This window comes from Lemur catta, chromosome 1 (genome assembly GCF_020740605.2).
Source record: "Lemur catta isolate mLemCat1 chromosome 1, mLemCat1.pri, whole genome shotgun sequence".
NCBI lineage: Eukaryota > Metazoa > Chordata > Mammalia > Primates > Lemuridae > Lemur > Lemur catta.
The window spans coordinates 221,612,695-221,634,088 of NC_059128.1; the positions used below are offsets into that span (position 1 = coordinate 221,612,695).

The following is a 21,394-nucleotide window of genomic DNA, read 5'->3' on the forward strand; positions in this document are numbered from 1 at the left end:
TCTAAAAATCATATCCCAGAGAAATAGGGCCCCTGGAGAGAGAATTTAATAAAAATGTTTTCATCTGTGAAGCTTCCCCACTGGGCCCTTGAAATCCCAAATTGGCCCAGCTCCAGGATGGGCAGGAGCCCGGCAGGTGGACTTCTCTTGCCCTCACCCTCCTTGAAGCAGTAATCTCCACTCGCAAATCCAAGGCCAGACATCCTGGGGAACAGGTCTTTGTCTCCACAGAACCACAAGAAAGCTCAGGATTAAGACAACTCTTTTCCCCCTTAATCAATATCTTGCCTTATTGCTGGAGTCTTGAGTCTGTTATCCTATGTATTTATTCATCCATTCGTTAATTCAACAATGCAAGGCAATGTGCAAGCAGGGAACGAGACAGACAAAATTCCTATGCTCACGGAGCTTACACTGTAGTAGAAGTCCTATAATAAATTAATAAATATTTACTATATTTTTATTTCAGTGCTATATGAAATCCATCTGGGAAAAGGATAGAGTGTGATGGGGTTGGGAGTGCTACCTAAGACAGAGAAGCCAGGGTAGGTTCCTTGAAGTGACATCTGTGCTTGGCCCTGAATGAAGTGAGAAGGTAGCCATGGGGCTGCGTGAGGAGGCGGCTCCAGGTAGAGGAAGCAACAGGTGCAAAGACCATAGGCAGGAATGACTTTGCTGGGTCAAGAAACAGCAAGAAGCCCAGGGTGACTGGGGAAGATGAATAAGTTAGAGAGGCTGAGATGTAAGAGGTAACAGGTCTCGACCATGCAGAGCCCAGCAAGCCATGTGAGGGACCTGGGCTCTCATCCTGTGAAGGATGGAAAGACATTAAGCATTTCGAGCAGAGGAGTGACACAAGTTCCTCACCTTTAGGCAGGATGTACTTAGGCTGTTGCATTGAGAATGGAATAAGGGAGACCAGGTAGGAGCTACTGCACCAGTCCAGGCAGGAGCTATGGCAGCTTGGACCAGGGTGGTGACCATGAAGGTGGTGACAAGAGGCCAGATTCTGGATATATTTTGATGATAGAGCTGAAAGCATTGCTAAAGAAAACCTTTAACTCTTCCTCATTTCCAGGCCTCTGGCTGTGTGATGAAATCTGACCTCTGCTTTTTGTACTGCTCCCCTCCCATCTAACCACCTGGTCCTGCCCTCTCACATCTCTTGAATTTCCCGACTTCCAAACATCTCATCTATATGTCTTTGATCAGTCTTTGTCCCTCCTCTGGTGCTCCTTGGCCAGCCATCACCCACATCCTAGAGTGGCATAAACAACACTGCTACTGCTTGCTATCATCAATACTTTGTATTTGTGCCCCACTTTACAGTGTAAGACTTTCCATGTACATTATCTCATCTGATGCACTAGGTTTCACAGACCATTTCATGCTTTTCATTCAACTCCAGGAGACCTCAAAGAAAGGCCTAAGTCAGCTTTGGCTGAATTTCAGACAAATTAACTGCCTGGCTGCTGCAGAGCAGACAGAGAGCAGGCAGTGGCTGTAGATGAGTATGTGTAAGTGTGTGGGTAAACTGAGATATGAGGCTCACAGGGCAAACACCGAGGGCACAGCAAACAACCTGGGGGCAAGGAACATACTGACACAGGGCCCCAGAGAGCAGGGACTGAAGCCGGAAAAGAGGGTGCCAGGGCTGTGGGCAGAGAACCAAGAGTGAAGGAGAAAAGGAGGGAACTCTGGTACCTGCATAGGCGTGAGTGGCCAAGACAGAAGGCTGAGCCGGGCAGTGCCAACCACAAGTCAGAAATCTAATCAGCCCAGTCCTGTGGGGACCTAGGCCAGGTGACTGGGCAGCAGGTAAGGAGAGCCAGCACTGTATACTAGAGTGATGCTGAGAAGACTGCCGAAGCCAAGGGGCTTCCCTGTTTGAATAGGAGCCAATCCCCAAACACGGGTGATTATAGGCAGTGGGTAAAGGCAAATGGGGCATCTAGAGAGACGGAGGTGGGGAGCAAGGACAAAAAGACAGGCACTCTTTCTCCCTGGATACTCTTGACATTGGAGGGAAGTCCTCCGCTCCCAACTCCACAGGATAATTACTCAGTAGCTTTAGAGTCTGACCCCAGGCCTAATGCCAATTGGCTTATTTCCTTCACACTGGACTGCTGGTGATTCTCAACCTGGTTTTCAACCGCAAGGATTTCCTAGGTCCCACCACAATACAGTTAAATCAGAATCTGAGGCAGTGGGCCCATATGTGGTAATTTTTAAAAGCTCTCCAGGTGACTCCAGTGTGCAACCAGAGTGGAGGACAGCTGCCTTAGACACACGCACTGGCTTCACTAGAGCTCAGTTCAAAGCACACTCTTCCCTCCTTTGGGTCTAGTTTAATGTTGACAATCGTGCCAAGAGCAAGGGTCATAAATGGATATTTGTTAGCAGATCAGAAAACCAAATCTAATCCTCCTATTGAGTTGGAAGAAAAGGAAAATCCTACCCACCACGCTGTTTGTGGAGATACAAACACCGCATCCTGTTCAAGCCGATTGGTAAGAGCAGGTCTGGCTGGGGATACATGCAGAATTGGAGATCACAGGTTTCCCTAGAAGGCCTGTCTTAGGAACCCCAGTGTTAACAACAATCATGGATCACAATTATTCTTGTCAGAGAGGGGCACTTATTAGTGGTTTTACCCCCATCTTTTGGATTAGAATCTTAGAAACAAAGGCATTTGGGGTGAGGGGAAACTGGAAAGATCATCCAGTCCTGTAGTTCCTGGATGTTAGTGTGCGCCACCTGGGGACTTGGTAACCATCCTGGCTCCCAGGACGTCCTTATGGAAACCAGTGTTCTCATTCCCCTTCTTACTAGTGGTTGTTCAGATTCTGCTAGAGTCACACCCTATTGGGCTCCCTTAAAAGTAAAGGCCTGACTTGGCCTGTTCTGCATCCTTGCTGCCTAAACTCTGTTCAAAGTTGGTGACAGATGCTATGGCATGCTTAATATCCTTATTCATTCAACAAGTATTTATTAGGCACCTACTAGGTGCCAGGGATTGCTATAGGTCCTGGTGATACATCTGTGAATGAAACAGACAAAACTCTGCCCTTAGGTACATGAATTTGAGGATGCCTAAATTTCAAGTTCTTTGAAGATAGTTTTGTGTCTTAGACTCTTATTGTTCTCAGGATTTGGTAAAGGACACAGAAAATACAAACAGCAGAAGTTTGTTGAATGCACAAGTGAATGCTGATCCTCCTACCTCAGCTTCACCCACAACATCAGGGTTGGTGTCCATGCTCTGTCATGGACACTTTCTTTAATGTTTAAGAAGGCTATACCTTGGCTGGCCGAGGTGGCTCATGCCTGTAATCCTAGCACTCGGGGAGGCTGAGGCAGGAAGCTCTCTTGAGCTCAGGAGTTCAAGACCAGCCTAAGCCAAGAGCAAGACCCTGTCTCTATTAAAAAATAGAAAAAATAAGCTGGGCATGGTAGCACACGCGTATAGTCCCAGCTACTTAGGAGGCTGAGGCAGGAGGATTGCTTGAGCCCAGGAGTTCGAGGTTGCTGTGAGCTTGACGCCACATGGTACTCTAGCCCGGGCAACAGAGCGAGACTCTGTCTCAAGAAAAACAAAAAACAAACACAAAACAACCAGTTTTCACATATCACACAATTCATCCATTTAAAGTTTATAATTCAATGGTTTTATTAGTATTTAGTACACTCCCTTATCCCCCTTCCATCTCAACCCTAGACAACAACTAATCTATTTTCTGTCTCTAAAGATTTGCCTATTCTGAACTTTTCATACACATGGAACCATATGATAGGTGGTAGTTGGTGACTGGCTTCTTTAATTTAGCAAAATGTTTTCAAGGTTCATCCATATTGTAGCACACACAGCAGCACTTCATTCCTTTTTATGGCCAAATAAATAATATTCCATTATATGTATATACCACATTTTGTTTATCCATTATCAGTTGATGGACATTAGGGTTGTCAGCACCTTTTGGTTATTATGAATAATGTTGCCATAAACATTTGTACACAATGTATAGACATTTTGTGTGGACATATGTTTTCATTTCTCTTGAGTACACATCTAGGATTGGAATCACTAGGTCATATGGCAACTCTGTGGTTAACTGAGGGACTGAAAGACTATATTCCAATGAAGTTACACCATTTTATACTCCTGTCATCCACGTATGAGGCTTCTGACTTCTCCATGTCCTTTCCAACATTTGTTATTATCAGAGATTTTGATTATAGCCATCTTAGTAGGTGTGAAGTGGTATCTCACTGTGGTTTCGATTTACATTTCCCTGATGACTAATGATGTCAAGCATCATTTCATGTGCTTACTGACCACTTGTATATCTTCTTTGAAGACATGTCTATTCAGATCCTTTGTCCATTTTAACTGAATTATGTCTTTTTATTATTGACTTTTATATACTGTAGACACAAGCTTCTTTTCAGATAATTTGCAAATATTTTCTCTGAGTTTGTGGTTTGTCTTTTTACTTTCTTGATTATATCTTTTGATGCACAAAAGTTTTTAATTTTGATCAAGTCCAATTTATCTATTTTTAATTTAATGTAAAGTAAGGGTCCTACTTCATTCTATTACATGTGACTATCCAGTTGTACCAGCACCATTTGTTGAAAAGACAATTCTTTCCATATTTAATGGTATTGGTGCTGTTGTCAAAAACCAGTTGACCATAGACACATAGGTTTATTTATTGACTTTTAATTCTATGCCACTGATCTGTATGTCTATCCTTACGCCAGTACCACACTATCTTAATTACTGTTGCTTTGTGGTTGGTTTTGAAGTTGAGCAGTGTGAGCCCTCCAGCTTTGTTCTTCTTTTTGAAGATTTTTTTTTGTCTATTTTGGGTCCCTTGAAATTCCATATGAATTTCAGAATCAGCTTGTCAACTTCTACAATGAAGCTAGCCAGTGTTCTGATACAGATATACTGAATTTGTAGGTCAATTTGGGAAGTAGTGCCATCTTAACAATATTAAGTCTTCTAATCAATGAATATGAGATATTTTTCCATTTACTTATGTATTTAGTTTCTTTCAGCAATGTTTTGAAGTTTTCAGAGTACAAGTTTTACACTCCTTTTATTAAATTTATTCCCAAGTATCTTATTCTTTATGTATTATAAATGTTCTTAATTTCATTTTCAGATTGTTCATTGTAAGTGTATAAGAATATAATTGATTTTGTATATTGATTTTGTATCCTGCAACTTTGCCGAACTCATTTAGTGGTTCTAATAGTTTTTTACTGCGTGCCTTAGGATTTTCCATATACATGATCATGACATCTGATAATAGAGTTTTACTTATTTCTTTCCAATTTGGATACCTTTTATATCTTTTTCCTGAGTAATTGCCCTGGATAGACCCTCCAATATTGAGAAGTGGTAAGAGTGTCCTTATCTTGTTCCTGATCTTAAAGGGGAAGTATCTAGTCTTTCACCATTAAGTATAATGTTAGCTGTGAGTTTTTCATAGATGCTCTATATCAGGTTGAGGAAGTTCTCCTCTATTCCTAGTTTATTGAGTGATTTTGTTATTAAAGGGTGTTGGATTTTGTCAAATGTTTTTTCTGTTCTATTGAGATGATCTTGTGGTTTTTGGGTTTTATTCCACTGATGCTAAACCAAACTTAAAATTCTCAGATGATTCCCACTTAGTCATAGTGTATAATTCTTTCTATATGTTGCTGGATTTGGTTTGACAGTATTTTGGGGAATTTTTTCATCCACATTCATAAGATATACTAGTGCGTAGTTTTCTTTTTTTGTGTGATGGCTTTGTATCTGGGTATCAGGGTCTCTTCAGATGAGCTAAGATGTGTTCCCTCCTCTACTATTCTTTGTAAAACTTGTGAAGAATTATTAATAGTATTAATTCTTTAAATGTTTGGCAGAATTCAGTGGTTAAACCATCTGGACCTGAGCTTTTCTTTGAGAATATTTCTTTGAATACTAATTCAATCTCTTTATTTGTTATAGGTCTATTCACATTATTTCTTCTTTAAAAAAATTTTTTTTATTTCAGTATATTATGGAGGTACAAATGTTTAGGTTACATATATTGCCTTTGCCCCACCCAAGTCAGAGCTTCAAGCATGTCCATCCCCCAGAGGGTGTGCATATATACCCATCTCCTCTTCCCCGCTCCCACCTGCTCAACACCTGATGAATGTTATTACTGTATGTGCACTTAAGTGTTTTTATTCTTTTTCTTCATCTTTTTTTTTTTTTTTTTTTTGAGACAGAGTCTCACTCTGTTGCCTGGGCTAGAGTGCCGTGGCATCAGCCTAGCTCACAGCAACCTCAAACTCCTGGGCTCAAGCGATCCTCCTGCCTGCTGGGACTACAGGCACGCGCCACCATGCCTGGCTAATTTTTTCTATATACATTTTTAGTTGTCCATATAATTTCTTTCTATTTTTAGTAGAGACAGGGTCTCGCTCTTGCTCAGACTGGTCTTGAACTCCTGAGCTCAAACGATCCACCTACCTAGGCCTCCCAAAGTGCTAGGATTACAGGCATGAGCCACCATGCCCGTCCTGTGCACTTAAGTGTTGATCAGTTAATACCAATTTGATGGTGAGTACATGTGGTGCTTGTTTTTCCATTCTTATCATACTTCGCTTAGTAGAATGAGTTCGAGCTCTCTCCAGGATAATACAAGAGCTGCTAGATCACCATTGTTTTTTGTGGCTGAGTAGAACTCCATGGTATACATATACCACATTTTATTAATCCACTCATGTATTGATGGGCACTTGGGTTGTTTCCACATCTTTGCAATTGTGAATTGTGCTGCTATAAACATTCTACTACCAGACTTCAAGCTAAACTACAAGGCTGTAGTAACTAAAACAGCATGGTATCGGCACAAGAACAGAGACATAGACTTGACGGAATAGAACTGAGAACCCAGATATAAAACCATCATCATACAGCCATCTAATCTTTGACAAAGCAGACAAAAACATACATTGGGGAAAAGAATCCTTATTCAATAAATGGTGCTGGGAAAATTGGATACCCACATGTAAAAGACTGAAACAGGATCCACACTTTTCACCTCTCACAAAAAGCAACTCATGGTGGATAACAGACTTAAACCTAAGGCATGAAACTATAAGAATTCTAGAAGAAAGTGTTGGAAAAACTCCTATAGACATTGGCCTAGGCAAAAAATTCATGAAGAATTTATGAATTTATGAAGAAGATCCCCAAAGGCAATCACAGCAACAACAAAAATAAATAAATGGGAACTGATCAAATTAAAAAGCTTCTGCACAGCCAAGGAAACTATCACAAGAGCAAACAGACAACCTACAGAATGGGAGAAAATATTCACATGTTACACATCAGATTATTTCTTCTTGAATTATTATTCCTTTGCATGTGTTGTGATTTTGTTGTTGTTGTTGAAAATTAGACATTTTAGATAATATATTGTAGAAACTCTGCATACTGGTCCCCCATTTCTGGGGCTTCTACAGTTATTTGCTTGGTTATTTGTTTAGTGACTGATTATTTTAGTGCAGTCTATTCCCACCCCACCCCCCACCCCCACAGTAGGAAGCTCTGATGTTGCTCCTGGGGGAGATATAGCCTTGATATGCCCACAAACACCCTGGGATGACAGTGGTTTTGGCAGTGCTCTCTTTGACTTTCTCTTTCACTAACCACACCCAGATGTTAAATTCCACTAATTGCTAGTTGATTGTTCTATTGTTGAAAACAATGTATTTGCGGTATAAATTGTTCCACAAACCTATCTAATCAAATTTGGGACCCTTTAAAGGGATAGTTTCTAAGGTCAGTGCTTGAGATTTTTCCTGGACCCAGGAGGTCCTTTACCTTGGTTCTCTGTGGCAAAAGTTTAGCCTATATCTCCAATGAATCTACCAATCTTCTTCCAATTGCCTTTCATCAGAACTTCCCAAGGGCATTTCTGAAAGTGGTTGGAGCTTCTCCACTCTTTGTTACAAATGAAATTAGTTGCTCTGGGGAAAGATATGGAGATTTCTTTTTATAGTTTTTTCCTACCCCAAACCAAAATCTCTCAGCCATGGCTGTGGAGCTGGAGTTGAGGATGATAATGTGCTTTCCTGAGTGGCATCCCCACTTTAGGAGCTGAACACTCAGTGGAGTGGGGTGAGTAGCTCAGGTCTTCTTGGCTTGCCTTTCCCAGAATGGAACTTATGCCTAAGGGTAACTGGGGCCCCAGTATTCTCAGCAGCATTGTGCCCATGGTACAGCTGCTGATCCACAAGTGAGGGCTGAGAAGAAAAAGGGAGTCCACACCTCTAGGCCACGTTCACCCAGAACTTAGCCTCAGCAACAAGTAGCTTGGGGCAGGATAAGAAATGTCCCATCTGGAAAGATAGTCCTTCAACTAGGAATTAGGAGGGAAAGGGACCCTGTATTCTTGGTTGCAGCAATCTGGAGTGGAGTTTCCATCTTACTGAGCTGGGAGGGGAAAGGGAAAGAGTAGGTGGGTCTTGGTTCATATACCATAGACTCACTGTTCTGAGTTCTAGTAGACTTTCTTGAATAAATGTTTTTCATTTGCTGTACACATTTAGGACTATTTCCAGAGACTTGTTTTAAAATAATTTTCACTAGTTTCTGTGGAAAACAGGTCTGTAGAATTCTTCATGCTGTCATCCTGAAAGCAGACTGTCCTTCAGAACTTGTGATGTTTTAGATACTATTTTATGCATATAAATCTTCATAGAACAACAGTTCTCTAACTTTAACGTGTATATAACTCACCTGGGGAGCTTGTTTAGAATGCAGATTCCTAGGGTCCTACTCCCAGAGATTATGATTTTCCAGAACTGGGGTGAAGGTCAAAAAGAAATCTGCATTTTTATCAAGCTCCCTACACAATTCTTTGAAAAAAAAATTGTACTAAAAAGACTAATGCATACCATATAAAACTGATCTTTTTTTTTTTTTTTGAATGGTTCCATGTCTACTAAGGGGCTTTGCAGCTATGGCAGGGTCAAACTCTAGCTACTTAAACATTACAATAGCAAGTGCATGTGTGTGTTTATACCAAAATCTAGAGATTCGGTTATTATAGGAAGCATTATTTGTTTAGAGATAGGGATGTGTTGCAGAATAACAGTTTGGGGCTGCCAAGAATCAAAGGTGACAGAGGACTCTGGGCAAGGTTTCTCAGATTGTCATCAGGAGACTACCTGCCTCAGAATCTTTATTTCTCTTGCACCAGATCTGATTCTTCATTGGTGCTGCCATCTGTAACTGTGGTGTTATATGTGTGTGTACATGTGTGTGTGTGTGTGTGTGTATACATATAGGTTTTATCCATGTTTCCATGCTCATAATTTCCATAGCCCTTGTTATAGTCTTTTATTATAATGTTGGGTGCTTTAGGCCTCAGAAGCAGGCCTTAAGAAACAGAATCTCTCTGACCTTTTCCTGTCCTCCTTTCACCTATCCTAAGGAAGGACTCTAATCCTCCTCCTTTCTGATGGTGGGTCATTAGACTCTCATTACAGAGAGGGTCCCACCATATACCATGGAGGAAGGTATGTCGACATAACAAAGCTTCCATAAAAACCCCAGAGGACTGGGTTCAGGGAGCTTCCATATAGCTGCAGGATGGTACACCTGGAGAGGGCATGGAAGCTCCACGCCCCTTCCCCCATATCTATGCATCTCTTCATCAGTATCCTTTGTAATATCCTTTATAACAAACCAGTAAACATGTTTCCCTGAGTTATGTGAGCTACCCCAGCCAAGCAAACCCCAAGAGGGAGTTGTGGGAATTCCAACTCCAAGCCTGTCAGTCAGAAGTTCCAGAGGCTGAACTTGCTATCTGAAGGGGGCAGTCTTGGGGACTGAGCCCGCAACCTGTGGGATCTGACACTATTTCCAGGTAGATAGTGTCAAAATTGAATTGGAGTACACTCAGCTGGTGTCAGCTGCAGAAAAGATTGCTTGTTTGTTGGTGGGGAGAACCCCATCCCCTGACATTTGGTCACAGAAATCTTCTGTGTTAATGACTGGGTGTGAGAGCAGAGAACAAACACAGTTTGGGTTTTTCTAAACAGTAGCCTTCCCTCAAAACAAAGAGAGAACAGCACAGTCTTTGCTGTCATTGGGCTGATTTGCACACTGTCAGGTGGCAATATGTGCCTCTGGTGAGCAAATTAATAGGATTAAAGCAGTTAAGTTATGCTGCTGCAGAGAGGACTCCTACCACCCGGATGCACACTGTTGTCACTAATGTGAATCCTCACAGTCGTAATAATAGAAAATGAACATCATTTCATATTTTAAAACTCTAGACAGAAGACATTAGCAATTTATGTTTTCCTAAAGAACCAGCTAATTAAAATTGTAAATAAAGTTGTGTTATGTTTGTATGTTCTCCTGTGTCTCATGAAGAACCAGAGCATAGATGGCTGTAAGACTGTTCTGTGCATGTTACAACCTGCCTTCACTTCCATCTGTCCACACTCCCATCAGAGAAGAAGGCCACACTCAGGGGAAGGAGAATGTATGAAAAAGGCTTCCACAACAGAAGGCAGAATTAAGAAAGAGGAGGGCCCCAGAGAGCTCAGGAAACCTGGCTTTCTGAGGCACTATAAGAAGCCAGAGAATATTTTCCTGCTGGGTGGTAATTTGGTAGGTGGGTGGTTATTGTTGTTATTTTTATTGATTATCAGCAGAATAGGATTCCCTAATGGGAATTTAAAAAAACATAGTATGACAAAAATCTAAAGATCAACCAATTTTAACTTTTTCCTTTCAGAGTTGCTCATGCACCATACTTAGCAGGGTATCAGTAGGGTATCACTCCCAGAGACACTCCTGGTATGTTAGTAATTGATGGCTTCTATTGGTGCCAATTCACAGATAAAATATAAAAAATTTGATTTTCCTTTCATGATTTAATGATATGCAATTATTTCTCTGTGTTATGGACTGAATTGCACCCACCCCCAAATTTATATGTTGGAGCCCTAACTCCTAGTACCTCAGAGTGTGACTGCATTTGAAGATAGGGTCTTTAAAGAGGTAATTAAGTTTAAATGAGGCCATTAGCATGGGAGCTAATCCACCCTGACTGGTGCCCTTACAAAAAGAGCAGATTAAGACATACAGAGCGATGCCGGAGTGTGTGCTCACAGAGGAAAGGCCTCGGGAGAGCACAGCGAGAAGGTGGCTGTTTGCAAGCCAAGGAGAGAGGTCTCAGGAGAAACTAGACCTGCCAATACCTTGATTTTTGGACTTCAAGCCTCCAGAACTGTAAGCAAATAAATTTCCGGTGTTCAAGCCACCCAGTCTATGGTACTATTATGGCAGCCCTAGCAAACTAATACTCAGGAATGGGCAAACCAACTTAGCTAGAGTTGGGTTTTTAACCAGTGTATAAACAGGTGACACATGAAAACAAACAGGTTAAGTTATTAGTTGGTCATTTTCATTTATAAAACAATATACCTAGGACTTCTTAAAATTATGAATTCTTTGGTATATAGTGGAGTTAATCCACAGGCAGTAGAGTTAATCACTGTCAATGAATGAACAATGCTGATTATTGATTGAAATATATACCTGACCTGACCCCCCCATCTAAATTGGGCCCTTTTGTTATACTCTGTCACAATATTCCTTAATCTTTCAACGTAAGACTTATTGGTTTGTAATTATACATTTATTTCTGAGATCATATATTTACCATGTCTCTCCACTGGACTCTCCAATCTGTTTTGTTCACCACTGTGCTCAACATCCAGCACAATGTCTGATCCTTAATTATTTGTTGAATGAGTGAATAAAGAAGTTATGAGGTACTTAGGATCTTAAATTGGAGAGTTGACTGATAGGCTTTAGGATTCCCCTGAATCTCCTAAAACTGCCTGAAAAAAATTTGTTCATATATACATTTCTCCGGGAGAGGACCCACAACCTTCGTTAGATTTCAAAGGGATCTGTGACCTCCCTGCAACATAAGGAATCACTGGCTTCTTTCAGTGGTAAAACGAGATTCAATACCAAAGAACTCACCTGTGGCCTAAAACAAAGTATGCCACATTTACCTGCAGGGGTGCGTGAGTATAAGTATATGTGTGTGTATAATTTCCAAGAACAGAAACGCTTCAGTGAATTTACAGAACAATCCACATTCCGACTGCCCCTGAGTAACTGATCATTCCCACAGTCACTGGGCTCAAGCAGTAGCCGCTGGCATCCATCTGTTTCTTGGCAGCAACATCCATCAACTGGGCCAGAAAAAGAAGCCTGTAATTCCATCCTTTCACCTGCTTGGGATGCTGACATCCTTCTTTGCAGGAAGTTTCTTTTAATAACAAACCTGTAAGCCTCCTGGTTTACAAGCCGTGTTTATAATGCACAGGTGCCCAGGCAATCCGATCCAATAACCGCGGGATTTCCCTTCCCTCATCGGATCCAACAACTGTTGGATTTCCCTTCCCTCGCCCTGCAGCCAGAGAGGACCTCCTGCCTAATCAGGCTGAGGCGGCCTCAGAGTGCTGTGTGCGTTCACAGCACAGGGAGGCTACGAGATGTGCTGGAACATGCTAACTGGCTGGGGTATAGGGAATCTCTTTTTCCCTCTCTCCAGGTTCCTGAAGCTACTTCCCTTCAGTAAATTTCCTCCCTCATTTCTGTCCTAAAAATGGAGACTTCAACAGGAAATCTGTCAGAGCAAAGGTTTTTGATGTGTCATTAACTCCCAGTTTTACACAAGAACAGAGAAAAACAGTCCTGCAGATAATTCAAAGCCAAAGGTTCTATTTCACTTTGTAGTTCATTGTTTCTAGGGACTTGGTGGCAGCCTTACCTCCTTAATTATATTTGTCTTTGTTTCTTATTCAAATGAGTTTGTCTACCTTAGGGCCAGGTGGTTGGGTGACGTGAAGATTCTTGCACAGAATTTGTGAAACTCATCAGGGGAAATCCACAAGGCACACAAATAATCAAACTAGATTTGAGTTCACGTTCTAAATCACCTGTGATCAATTGCTTGCCTCCTCTGTGGCTGAAGTGAGCTGGAGATGAGAATTAACTATAGGAGACTAGTTGGAAGAAAATGAACCTTTACATTTAAATGAAGACACAAGACTGTGTTGTGGCCAAAATGGATGACATAATTGATGTTGAGGATTTCCCTGCCTGGTCTCACCACCTTCTGTTCTGCAGCCAGAGTGGTCTTTCTATGCGAATCTCGTGATGTCATCACTACCTAACACCCTTCTGTGGCTCTCCACGCTAGTCATTAGGGCTGTTCACAACTATCCTATTCTCTCCTTCCCAACACGCGTAGGACTGCATGATGTCCCCAGTCACAAGGTAGATGTGGTCGTGTGATTGGCACTGGCCAATAAAATGTGAGCAAGTGTGTCACTTCCAGGTAGAAGGTTTCAGAGCCAGCATGTGTGTCTGGCTACAGGCTTTGTCTGCCAAGGCAACCGGCAGCATCTGAGATGGTGGCTGCTCCCTTCGCCCTGGTCCTTGGGTGACTGATACGCCTAGCTCCCACCAGCTCGTGATGGGTGTGTGCCAAAAGCAAAAAAGAAATCTCTGTTGTTTTAAACCCCTGAGATTTTAAGGCTCTTAGTTAACTCAGCATATCCCTATCACTACACATATCAAGTTACACCATCACTGTCCGTGTTTCCCTACAACTAGACCCTGAACAACTTGAGGCCGAGACCATCCCTTCCACAGTGTGTTAACTCCAGTGCATGAAAATATTTAAAACAACCTGGTAGAAAATGAAATTTTCTTCCTTCTTGGCCTCTGTGCTCCTCCATGTTTATGTTTTTCTAACATTTGACCCACTCCCAGTATCACCAGCTGCAACGATAAGGTGTCTCTGGTTTTCAAATATATGGGGAATGGGGGAGCTATTCTTCTGGACCACAGTGCAAGTCAGAAGAGCTGGCGGGGGAGAGAGAGATGTTGAGGCATACTGCGGCTGCAGGAGTTGGAAATACAGTGAGTTCAAGGAGCAGACAGGATTTTGAAAGAAAGTCTTGGGCAACCACACAGAAATAAAGTCATCCCAAAGTGTTAGGCTTATGAGGGATAATAGTTGTCATCTGGACTAGACTCCTATATCCTTATCTCTATCATAATACCAGGATTTACTGAGGACTTACTATGTGCCAGGCACACTTCCAATTGTTTTACAATTAACTCATTGAATCCTCACAACAACCTGATAAAGTGGCTTGTGTATGATTTCTGTTTTACAGATGAACAAGTATAGAGAGGTAAAGTAAGTTCCGTCTGGCCACACAGCTAGCAGATATCCCTCTCCGAGTTCAGTGTCTGCTTGAACACTCCCCATCATGGGGAGCTCACTAACTCCCATTGCATCTCACCCACCTCCACCCTCCAAGCCATGTCCTGCCACCCTCAAACTGCCATCTGCTGAACAATTTCTGCCTCTTAGAACAACACAAAGCAACTCCACTCTTTTCTCTTTAAGTCAGCCCTTCAAAGGCAGCAATCACGTGTCCCTTAGGGTTTCTCTTCTCCAGTCTAAACAGTCCCAGTTCACTGAACTGTTTCCAGTGTGCCATAGCTTGAGGCCCCAAACCCTCCCAGCTCAGTGACTCACACATGTTGGGGACCAAAAAATGTCAGCTGAGTCAGTGGAGTGGAACTGGTGACTTGCCCTGCCAAGTCTTGAGCTGAGCTGGTGTCTCCTACAACCCCGAGCACATTCCTTACACGGCGTGAAGCAGAGTCTAGAAGCAGAAACGGGGCCATAATCTGCCACAGGAGCAGCTGGCTGGGCACGCGCCCTGCACAGGCCCCTTCCTGGCAATGGGAGAATGGGAGGCTACAGGGTCCGCATGCTCAGAGATCCTCGTTCTTACTTGGTGGGAACACAGTTTCCGCCCCTCCCAGCTCTCCTGCCCCCAGAGGCAGGGTGAGAACAGCCCCTTGCTCACCATGGAGTTCATGGCGAAGTGATTGTGCTGCGTCTGGAGGTCTAGGGCGTGCTGGTAGCTGACTCCGATCTCCGTGTGGCTCTGCAGGAATAACTCCTTGTTGTGGCTTATCCAGTCGAACATCTAGAGGGGACAAGAAGGCACAGAGTAATCAGAAGGGTCATGGGTCTGACAGGGCAAAACTTTCAGAGCTACTGGGAGGAAAGACGCCCTCCTGCTGGTGCCCAGGGAAAACCAGCCATCGTTCTCAGAGCTTTCCCAGGGCTGGGCTACAACCTGGTTCCTCAGAAGAGCCCTCACTTTCAGTATAAGAACCCACCAGCAGCCTCTGTTTTGCTCTACAGAGCCTAAGGGGAAAAGAGAAAATGAGTGAGACAGGGAAGTGGGAGAGAAAATTGTTTACTACCCCAGCTGCTGCCCCTTTGTAAAACCTTCGAAAGCCTCAGAGAGGCTCCATGCTTGTTTTAGGGACAGGTGCTGAGGAGACAAGCTGAAAGGCTTAATCCCTTCCCCCGGTGCATGAGTAGAAAAGACAAATCCTCCTAGGAGGCTGCGGGGCATCCGTACATGCCCTGTCCCACTACACACTGCCCAGTCACACACACTGTTGAATTGGTTCTGAACCGAATCAACTTTTCTGGCAATTCCACAACCTCACAATTCCCAGGTTTCTGCTATAACCCACCAGGGGCCAGAAGAGGAGGATTGTAAGGATAGAGTAAGTACTGCCTGGCGCTAGCACAGTGGGCATTTTCCTCCTCTGAGCTCTGTACCCTGGTTTTCTTGTAAGTGTCCACCCCTCCTCCAGCCTACACACTTCAAAGGGGGGGCTGCCCAGGACCTCCAACTCTTCAGGACACCAGACCTGAGCCAACCAGTCCATGACATTTCCCAACCAATGAGATTGTCTCAGAAATGAAAATGTGACCCAATTCAGTATGTTTAAAATATGAAGAGAAGTTTGCTGGAAACTTCTGGGAAAACAGACCCCTAGTTCTTTAGAGACAGCTTCTCTTCCTCTAATACTGTTATACATGGCCCTGACCTCAAATTGCTGTCGCCATTCTTCTGTCGGACTGAGGGTGAAGCCAATGGGCAGGCAAAGGGTGGGGCCGAGACAACTGCAAGAAACAGGCAGAGCCCTGACCAAGCCTTGCTTGATCTCCACCTTCTCTCTGGACTTCTTAGGACCTGAGCCAAGAAATCCTCTTTATTATTCAAGCCAGTTTAAGTTAGATTTTCTGTCATTTTCTGCCCAAAGCAGCCAAGTGATAAAGCCAGGAAAGGTATGAAACAGTGCACTTGGAGAAGAGGACTGCACTACTTGGGCCTCACGCTGCACAGTTTGGGATGGGCTCAGGGCTGTGGCCCAGTGACAGAGTGGAGCAGGGAGTACAGAGCACCGGAGCAGGCTGAGAAGCTGCAAAGATCGTGCACGCTTCCCGGAGACAGAACCACAGAACCACTTCATTCCATTATTCCCCTGTAACACAAGAGTGAATTTACATTTTTAGTTATATTCAACCAACATTTATGGGACACCTGCTATGTGTGCCAGGTACTATTGGAGGCACCAGACAGGCAAAAATGGCTAAAATGTGGTCCTTGAGTGTAAGTGGCTTAAAGGCCAGCATGGAAAACGGACGTGGACTCAGATACAACTTCAGTACAACCTGGCACTAACTCAATTAAAATTACAACTCAAACAAAATCTACCAGCACAATAGAGGCCAATATGGGCTGTTGAGGGAGCACAGAGGAGGGCACCGCACCCACCTGTGAAGGAGAGGGACGTGGGAAGAGCAGAGAAGGCTTCTCAGAGGAGGTGACACCTGAGCTGAGCCTTGATCAGGCAGGAATCAGCCAGGTGAAGGCCAGTGAGATGCGTGCTCCAGGCCAAGGGGCAGAACAGGGGGGGCATCCCAGTGCCATCATGGGACAGGACAGTGCAATGTCCTCAGCTTTGCTTCCGGAGCCTGATGCAAGGGGAGGTGTGGCTGGGGATGGGGGTGGGATGCGCTGACCATGAAGAGTTCTGTGCGCAGGCGTCAGGGAACCTGGACCACTGCAAGGCGTCAGTGGAGGGTTTTAAACTGAGCAGTGAGGTGTGAAGGGAGCTTTGACAGCAGCGTGGGAAGTGGACTGGAGGGGGAGAAATGGGGCAGAGAAGTTGGTTAGGAAGCTGCTGCAGTAATCCTGGGGAGGATTACAGAAATCCCGGTGAGGGAGAGGACCTGGAAACCTGGATTAGGGGAGTGGCAGCGGATCCGAGCAGTGAGTGGTTTTGAGAGCTACCAGGAGCAAGACTGAAGACTCATGGTTGTTTGGGGAAGGGAGGGTGAGGAGGAGCTAGGGAGAAGAGCCCCGGCATGGCAACCCGGGGCCTTGTGATAAAAGGTGCCCCCACAAGTGTTGCCCAAAGATGAGGGTAAGAAGCTTGCTTGGGGGTGGGGAATAGTGGGTTTATAATAGTCCATTTTAGATGTGCTGAATTTGAGAGGCTTATGAGTTTCAAGCAGAGGTGTCCTGGGGGCAGTTAGATTTGTCTGAAGGGTCAGGAGAGAGACATCAGGGCTGTCACAACTCACATGTGAGTATAAAAACATCACCTTCTGAAAGCAAATGTGCACGATTTGGAGATTATTCTCCCTTTTGAATTACACTTCTGCCTACCTACACCAACCAAAGTATCATTCTTTCACTTGTGCCAGAGGATTTGTTTCAGGCTGGGGCTCCCGCAGACGCGGGGTCTGCATCTTTGCTGTGTGTACTGTCCTGTGTCCACCGGCCACAGCCAGCCCTGCACTTGCTCAGGCCTATTTTGTTTTTTTTTTTCTTTAATCATTATTAAGGACAACGGGTAAAAGAAGACAAGCTCCCCAAGAGTATAGAGTACTCTCATTCTGTAGCATCTGATCTTTAAAATTCTGCCTCCTAGCCCCATTTTAAAATAATTTCTCATCTCTTTTCCTTATTGACAGAAGAATCAATAAAGTTAATGAAAATCTGAAATGCCTGAAGTCCTTGGAACTTGTGATGAAAAGCACTCACCCCATATACTTGCTTGGATATCTCAGTGGCCGAGAAGTGACCTTCCCTGTATTTTATATTAAATGACTATTTAGATATGCAAATAAGCAGCTGAGTTATGTGCTAGCACCGGAATGATTAGATTGCCCGGCGCCAGGTCCCTGCTGGACTACAGAGCAAGGAGAGCTGAACACAGACCAATTAGGGTAGAAAGCAATACAAAAGTGAGTTAAAAGACAGGCAAGAGTTGAGAGTGCTGGAGGAACTGTGCACCTCACTGAACTGGCTTCTTGCAGAATGAGGTCTGTGCTCATGCCATCCCACCTGATTCCGCCTCCTGCATTTGGAGCACATGAGCTGCTCACTGGTGGCTGGGCATTCTGGGAAAGTTTAGCTTGCCTGGAGGTAGTGCTCCAAAGAGGTGATACATGTCTCAGACAAAGACCTGCTCTGGGGACTAGATAGTGCCATGTGACGTCAGGAACCAGGGTTTTTCCAAAATAGCAATTTCCTAAGGGGCAATCATAAGTCTTTTCTGGGCCTAAACTTGCTGCCTCTTTGTATATAATCCTCACCCTTGCAAACCTGGCTGTCTGCAAGGGTCACAGTCGTCTCCGTTGCATTCAGTGGAACTGGCTGCAGAGAGAGGATGTGTGTGTGCATGTAGACAGGTGGGATGAGGACTAGGCTGGTTTCTGGCCTAGTGGCTCTGTCACTAACTCCCCATAAGACTGTGGGCAAGTCACTTCATTTCTGGGCTTCTCTTTTGCAAGCCATAGTGATTCCCAGATTGGAGGTAAGCATCCATTGGAGGTTTACAACAGGCTCGATTTGGAAATTCATGGAGTGCATTTTTTCCATTAAAACTAAAAAATAGTTTTATTGAGTCTCCTGGAGCAGATGGTATATTCATTACTACAACCTACATTCCCAACTTTTTGAATAAAAGGCCAGTGAGAAAACTGGCATTGTTTCATAACCAGAGAAAGGCTGGTTCTTCGTCTCAGCCCCGACATTTGTGTGATGCTTGAGTTCAAAATGTCCACTCACCCACATCATCTCATTGCATCCTCAAATCCCACAAGGTGCTATCGTCAGGCCCACTTCACAACTAGGGCAAACAGGTTCGGGGAAGTGAAGCCCAAGGTCTAGAATTCATTCTTTCTACCCAATGCCACATTTACTGAGAGCCTGTTGAGTCAGGCTCTCGGGACACTGCCCTGCCCCCTGCTCACATGGCTGTAAGCCCTCCTCTGCCAGCAGGCAGTGGCAAGGGCCCTGTGGTGCTCCAGGGAGCCTGAGGTGCAGTCCCTCCTGTGGGACCACCCACTCACCAACACCCAGCCTCCTCCCCCCCCCACTGCCTGTCCCATCTGGACGCAGTGCAGGTGCCTCGGGGCAGCTGGTTCAAATAGCTTCACTTCTCGCAATAAATACCTATTGAATGAATGAGTGAATGAATACTATGAGTTGGCCGCGGGCTCTACGGTTATTAATCTCCAGACATGCAGATTCTTTCTAAGCTCCTTTCTAGCTAGTACATTTTATAATTTGATCTATTTAAACTTGGCTCTCTGGAAGACACTTGAATTAGATTGACTCAAAGATGTAAACAAACAAACAAAGGAAATATCTCCATAGTGGTTTCAAACTTTTTGATGTCTTTCTTTTTTGAGAAGCTACAAATGGTGGGTTCAACAAAATATAACAAAAAAAAATTCCTCCAAGAGGAAAGTTCATGTCTAAATAATGCAATTGTATCTCTTTATCTGAAACCAACATAGTTTTGCCTCATTAAGAAGATAGATGTTAAATGTAAGCCACTTGGGGTTTTGTTTTGTTTTGTTTTGCACTTTTCATGTTTTATGTTTAAGCTAAGTATTTTTTTTTTATTCTGGCTAAAATCCAGTGAAAGTATACAAATCTGGTTCTTAATAAATAGTAAATGTTAAAGAAATCTATTTAAATGCAAATTAGGAAAATAAACAAACCTTTTTCTTTGAAAGACAGGGCTCCCTAAAATGTTATTACTGTTCTGTTTTTAATGAAGCATAAAATATTTCATAGAGAAAGTATATTAAGGATCTTATGTTTATTTTCCTTCATTTTCCAAATTTAGCAACAGCATCTGATTGAGAGTTTTAACTTTCAAACCACCTTACCATCTACTGTTAGTATTTTATACTCTAATTATAGATTGCATTGGTATTAAAGATGTTTATATTCAGTTTTGATGAGCTGATTAAGAGGACAGAAGACAACCAGTGGATTTTCTTTGCCTAAATATGCACACTCCAATATCAACAGTGTCTACTATACCCTGTTTATACACTGCATCCATAAAAGCTTCTATCCTAGGGTGTACTAGCAACTTCCTTGCAGGTGAACCTTGTTGTGTCTTGGAAAGTAGGAGTCCAGTCAACTCCAAAATAAAATTGTCTGTGTTTTAGAGTGCAAAGAACACAATTCAAATCAGTGCAGACTCTGCTATATACATTTTGACAAGTTTTATTACTGGTCTGAAACTCAGTTCCTTATCTGTAAAAATTTACACTATTTAAACCATAGGATAACAGGGAGAGTCAAATAAAATGATGGATGTAAAAATGCTTTGTTAAGTGCTACATAGATGGTAGATTTTAAAATCCACGTCATGAGCACATTCTACTGCACATATTTCCCAAATGTTTTCGAGTACAAAACAGAAGAAAGGTGTGGATTTAAAATTGCAGTAGGTTCATCTTATGGCAAAATCACCATGGGCTAACGGGAATCACACCTGCAGCTCATATACACACACATCCATAGCCCACCCCCCCAGAGATGCACTCCCAGGGCAACCACAGGGCACTGCACAGACACAGCCCAAGGGGACCCAACACCCTTACCTTCACACACACTCTGGGGCCCTGTGGGTGCCCCTGCCCACATAAGACTGGAAACCTGCAAACTCTCTCAGCGTTCTGCCTGAGGGCACTGTGCCTTCCTGCTGTCCCTGGGTGGCCTGACGGGGATCTCACTCCTGGCTCTTGCTTCCAAACTCCCTCTTCCCCATCCTCTCTGCCACACCTGAACACCTTTACTATCAGACACTCTGTCCTTTTAGTGGTTCTTAACAGTTTTTCACTTAGGAGAGATGCCTATTAAAATGCAATTTTTCCTGCAGTCCCTCCTGGAATTAATTCATCCTGGATACAGAAACAGCTTAGTAAGAAAGCAAGGCCCTTTGTGAGCACAGCCCAGGAATGAGATCCTAAAATGAAGTGGCAGAGAGGCCCTAGACAGAAGAAGAGAGAGACCCCCAAAATAGAAGTAGGTGGGGACCAAAGGCAAATTCTCCCCACTTCACAATTCTGCTTTCATGGGAACTCAGACTGATCCGGAA

At 43.5% G+C, this 21,394-nt stretch overlaps 1 protein-coding gene across 1 annotated transcript in view; it reads right to left on the reverse strand.

Moving 5' to 3' along the window:
• LOC123630466 (kalirin) overlaps positions 1-21,394 on the reverse strand; it is a 457,953-nt gene that overhangs the window by 196,451 nt on the left and 240,108 nt on the right. The window contains exon 6 of the mRNA XM_045540114.1: positions 14,980-15,102. Coding sequence (XP_045396070.1) covers positions 14,980-15,102 — 123 coding nt within the window. The remainder of the gene's footprint in view (positions 1-14,979; positions 15,103-21,394) is intronic.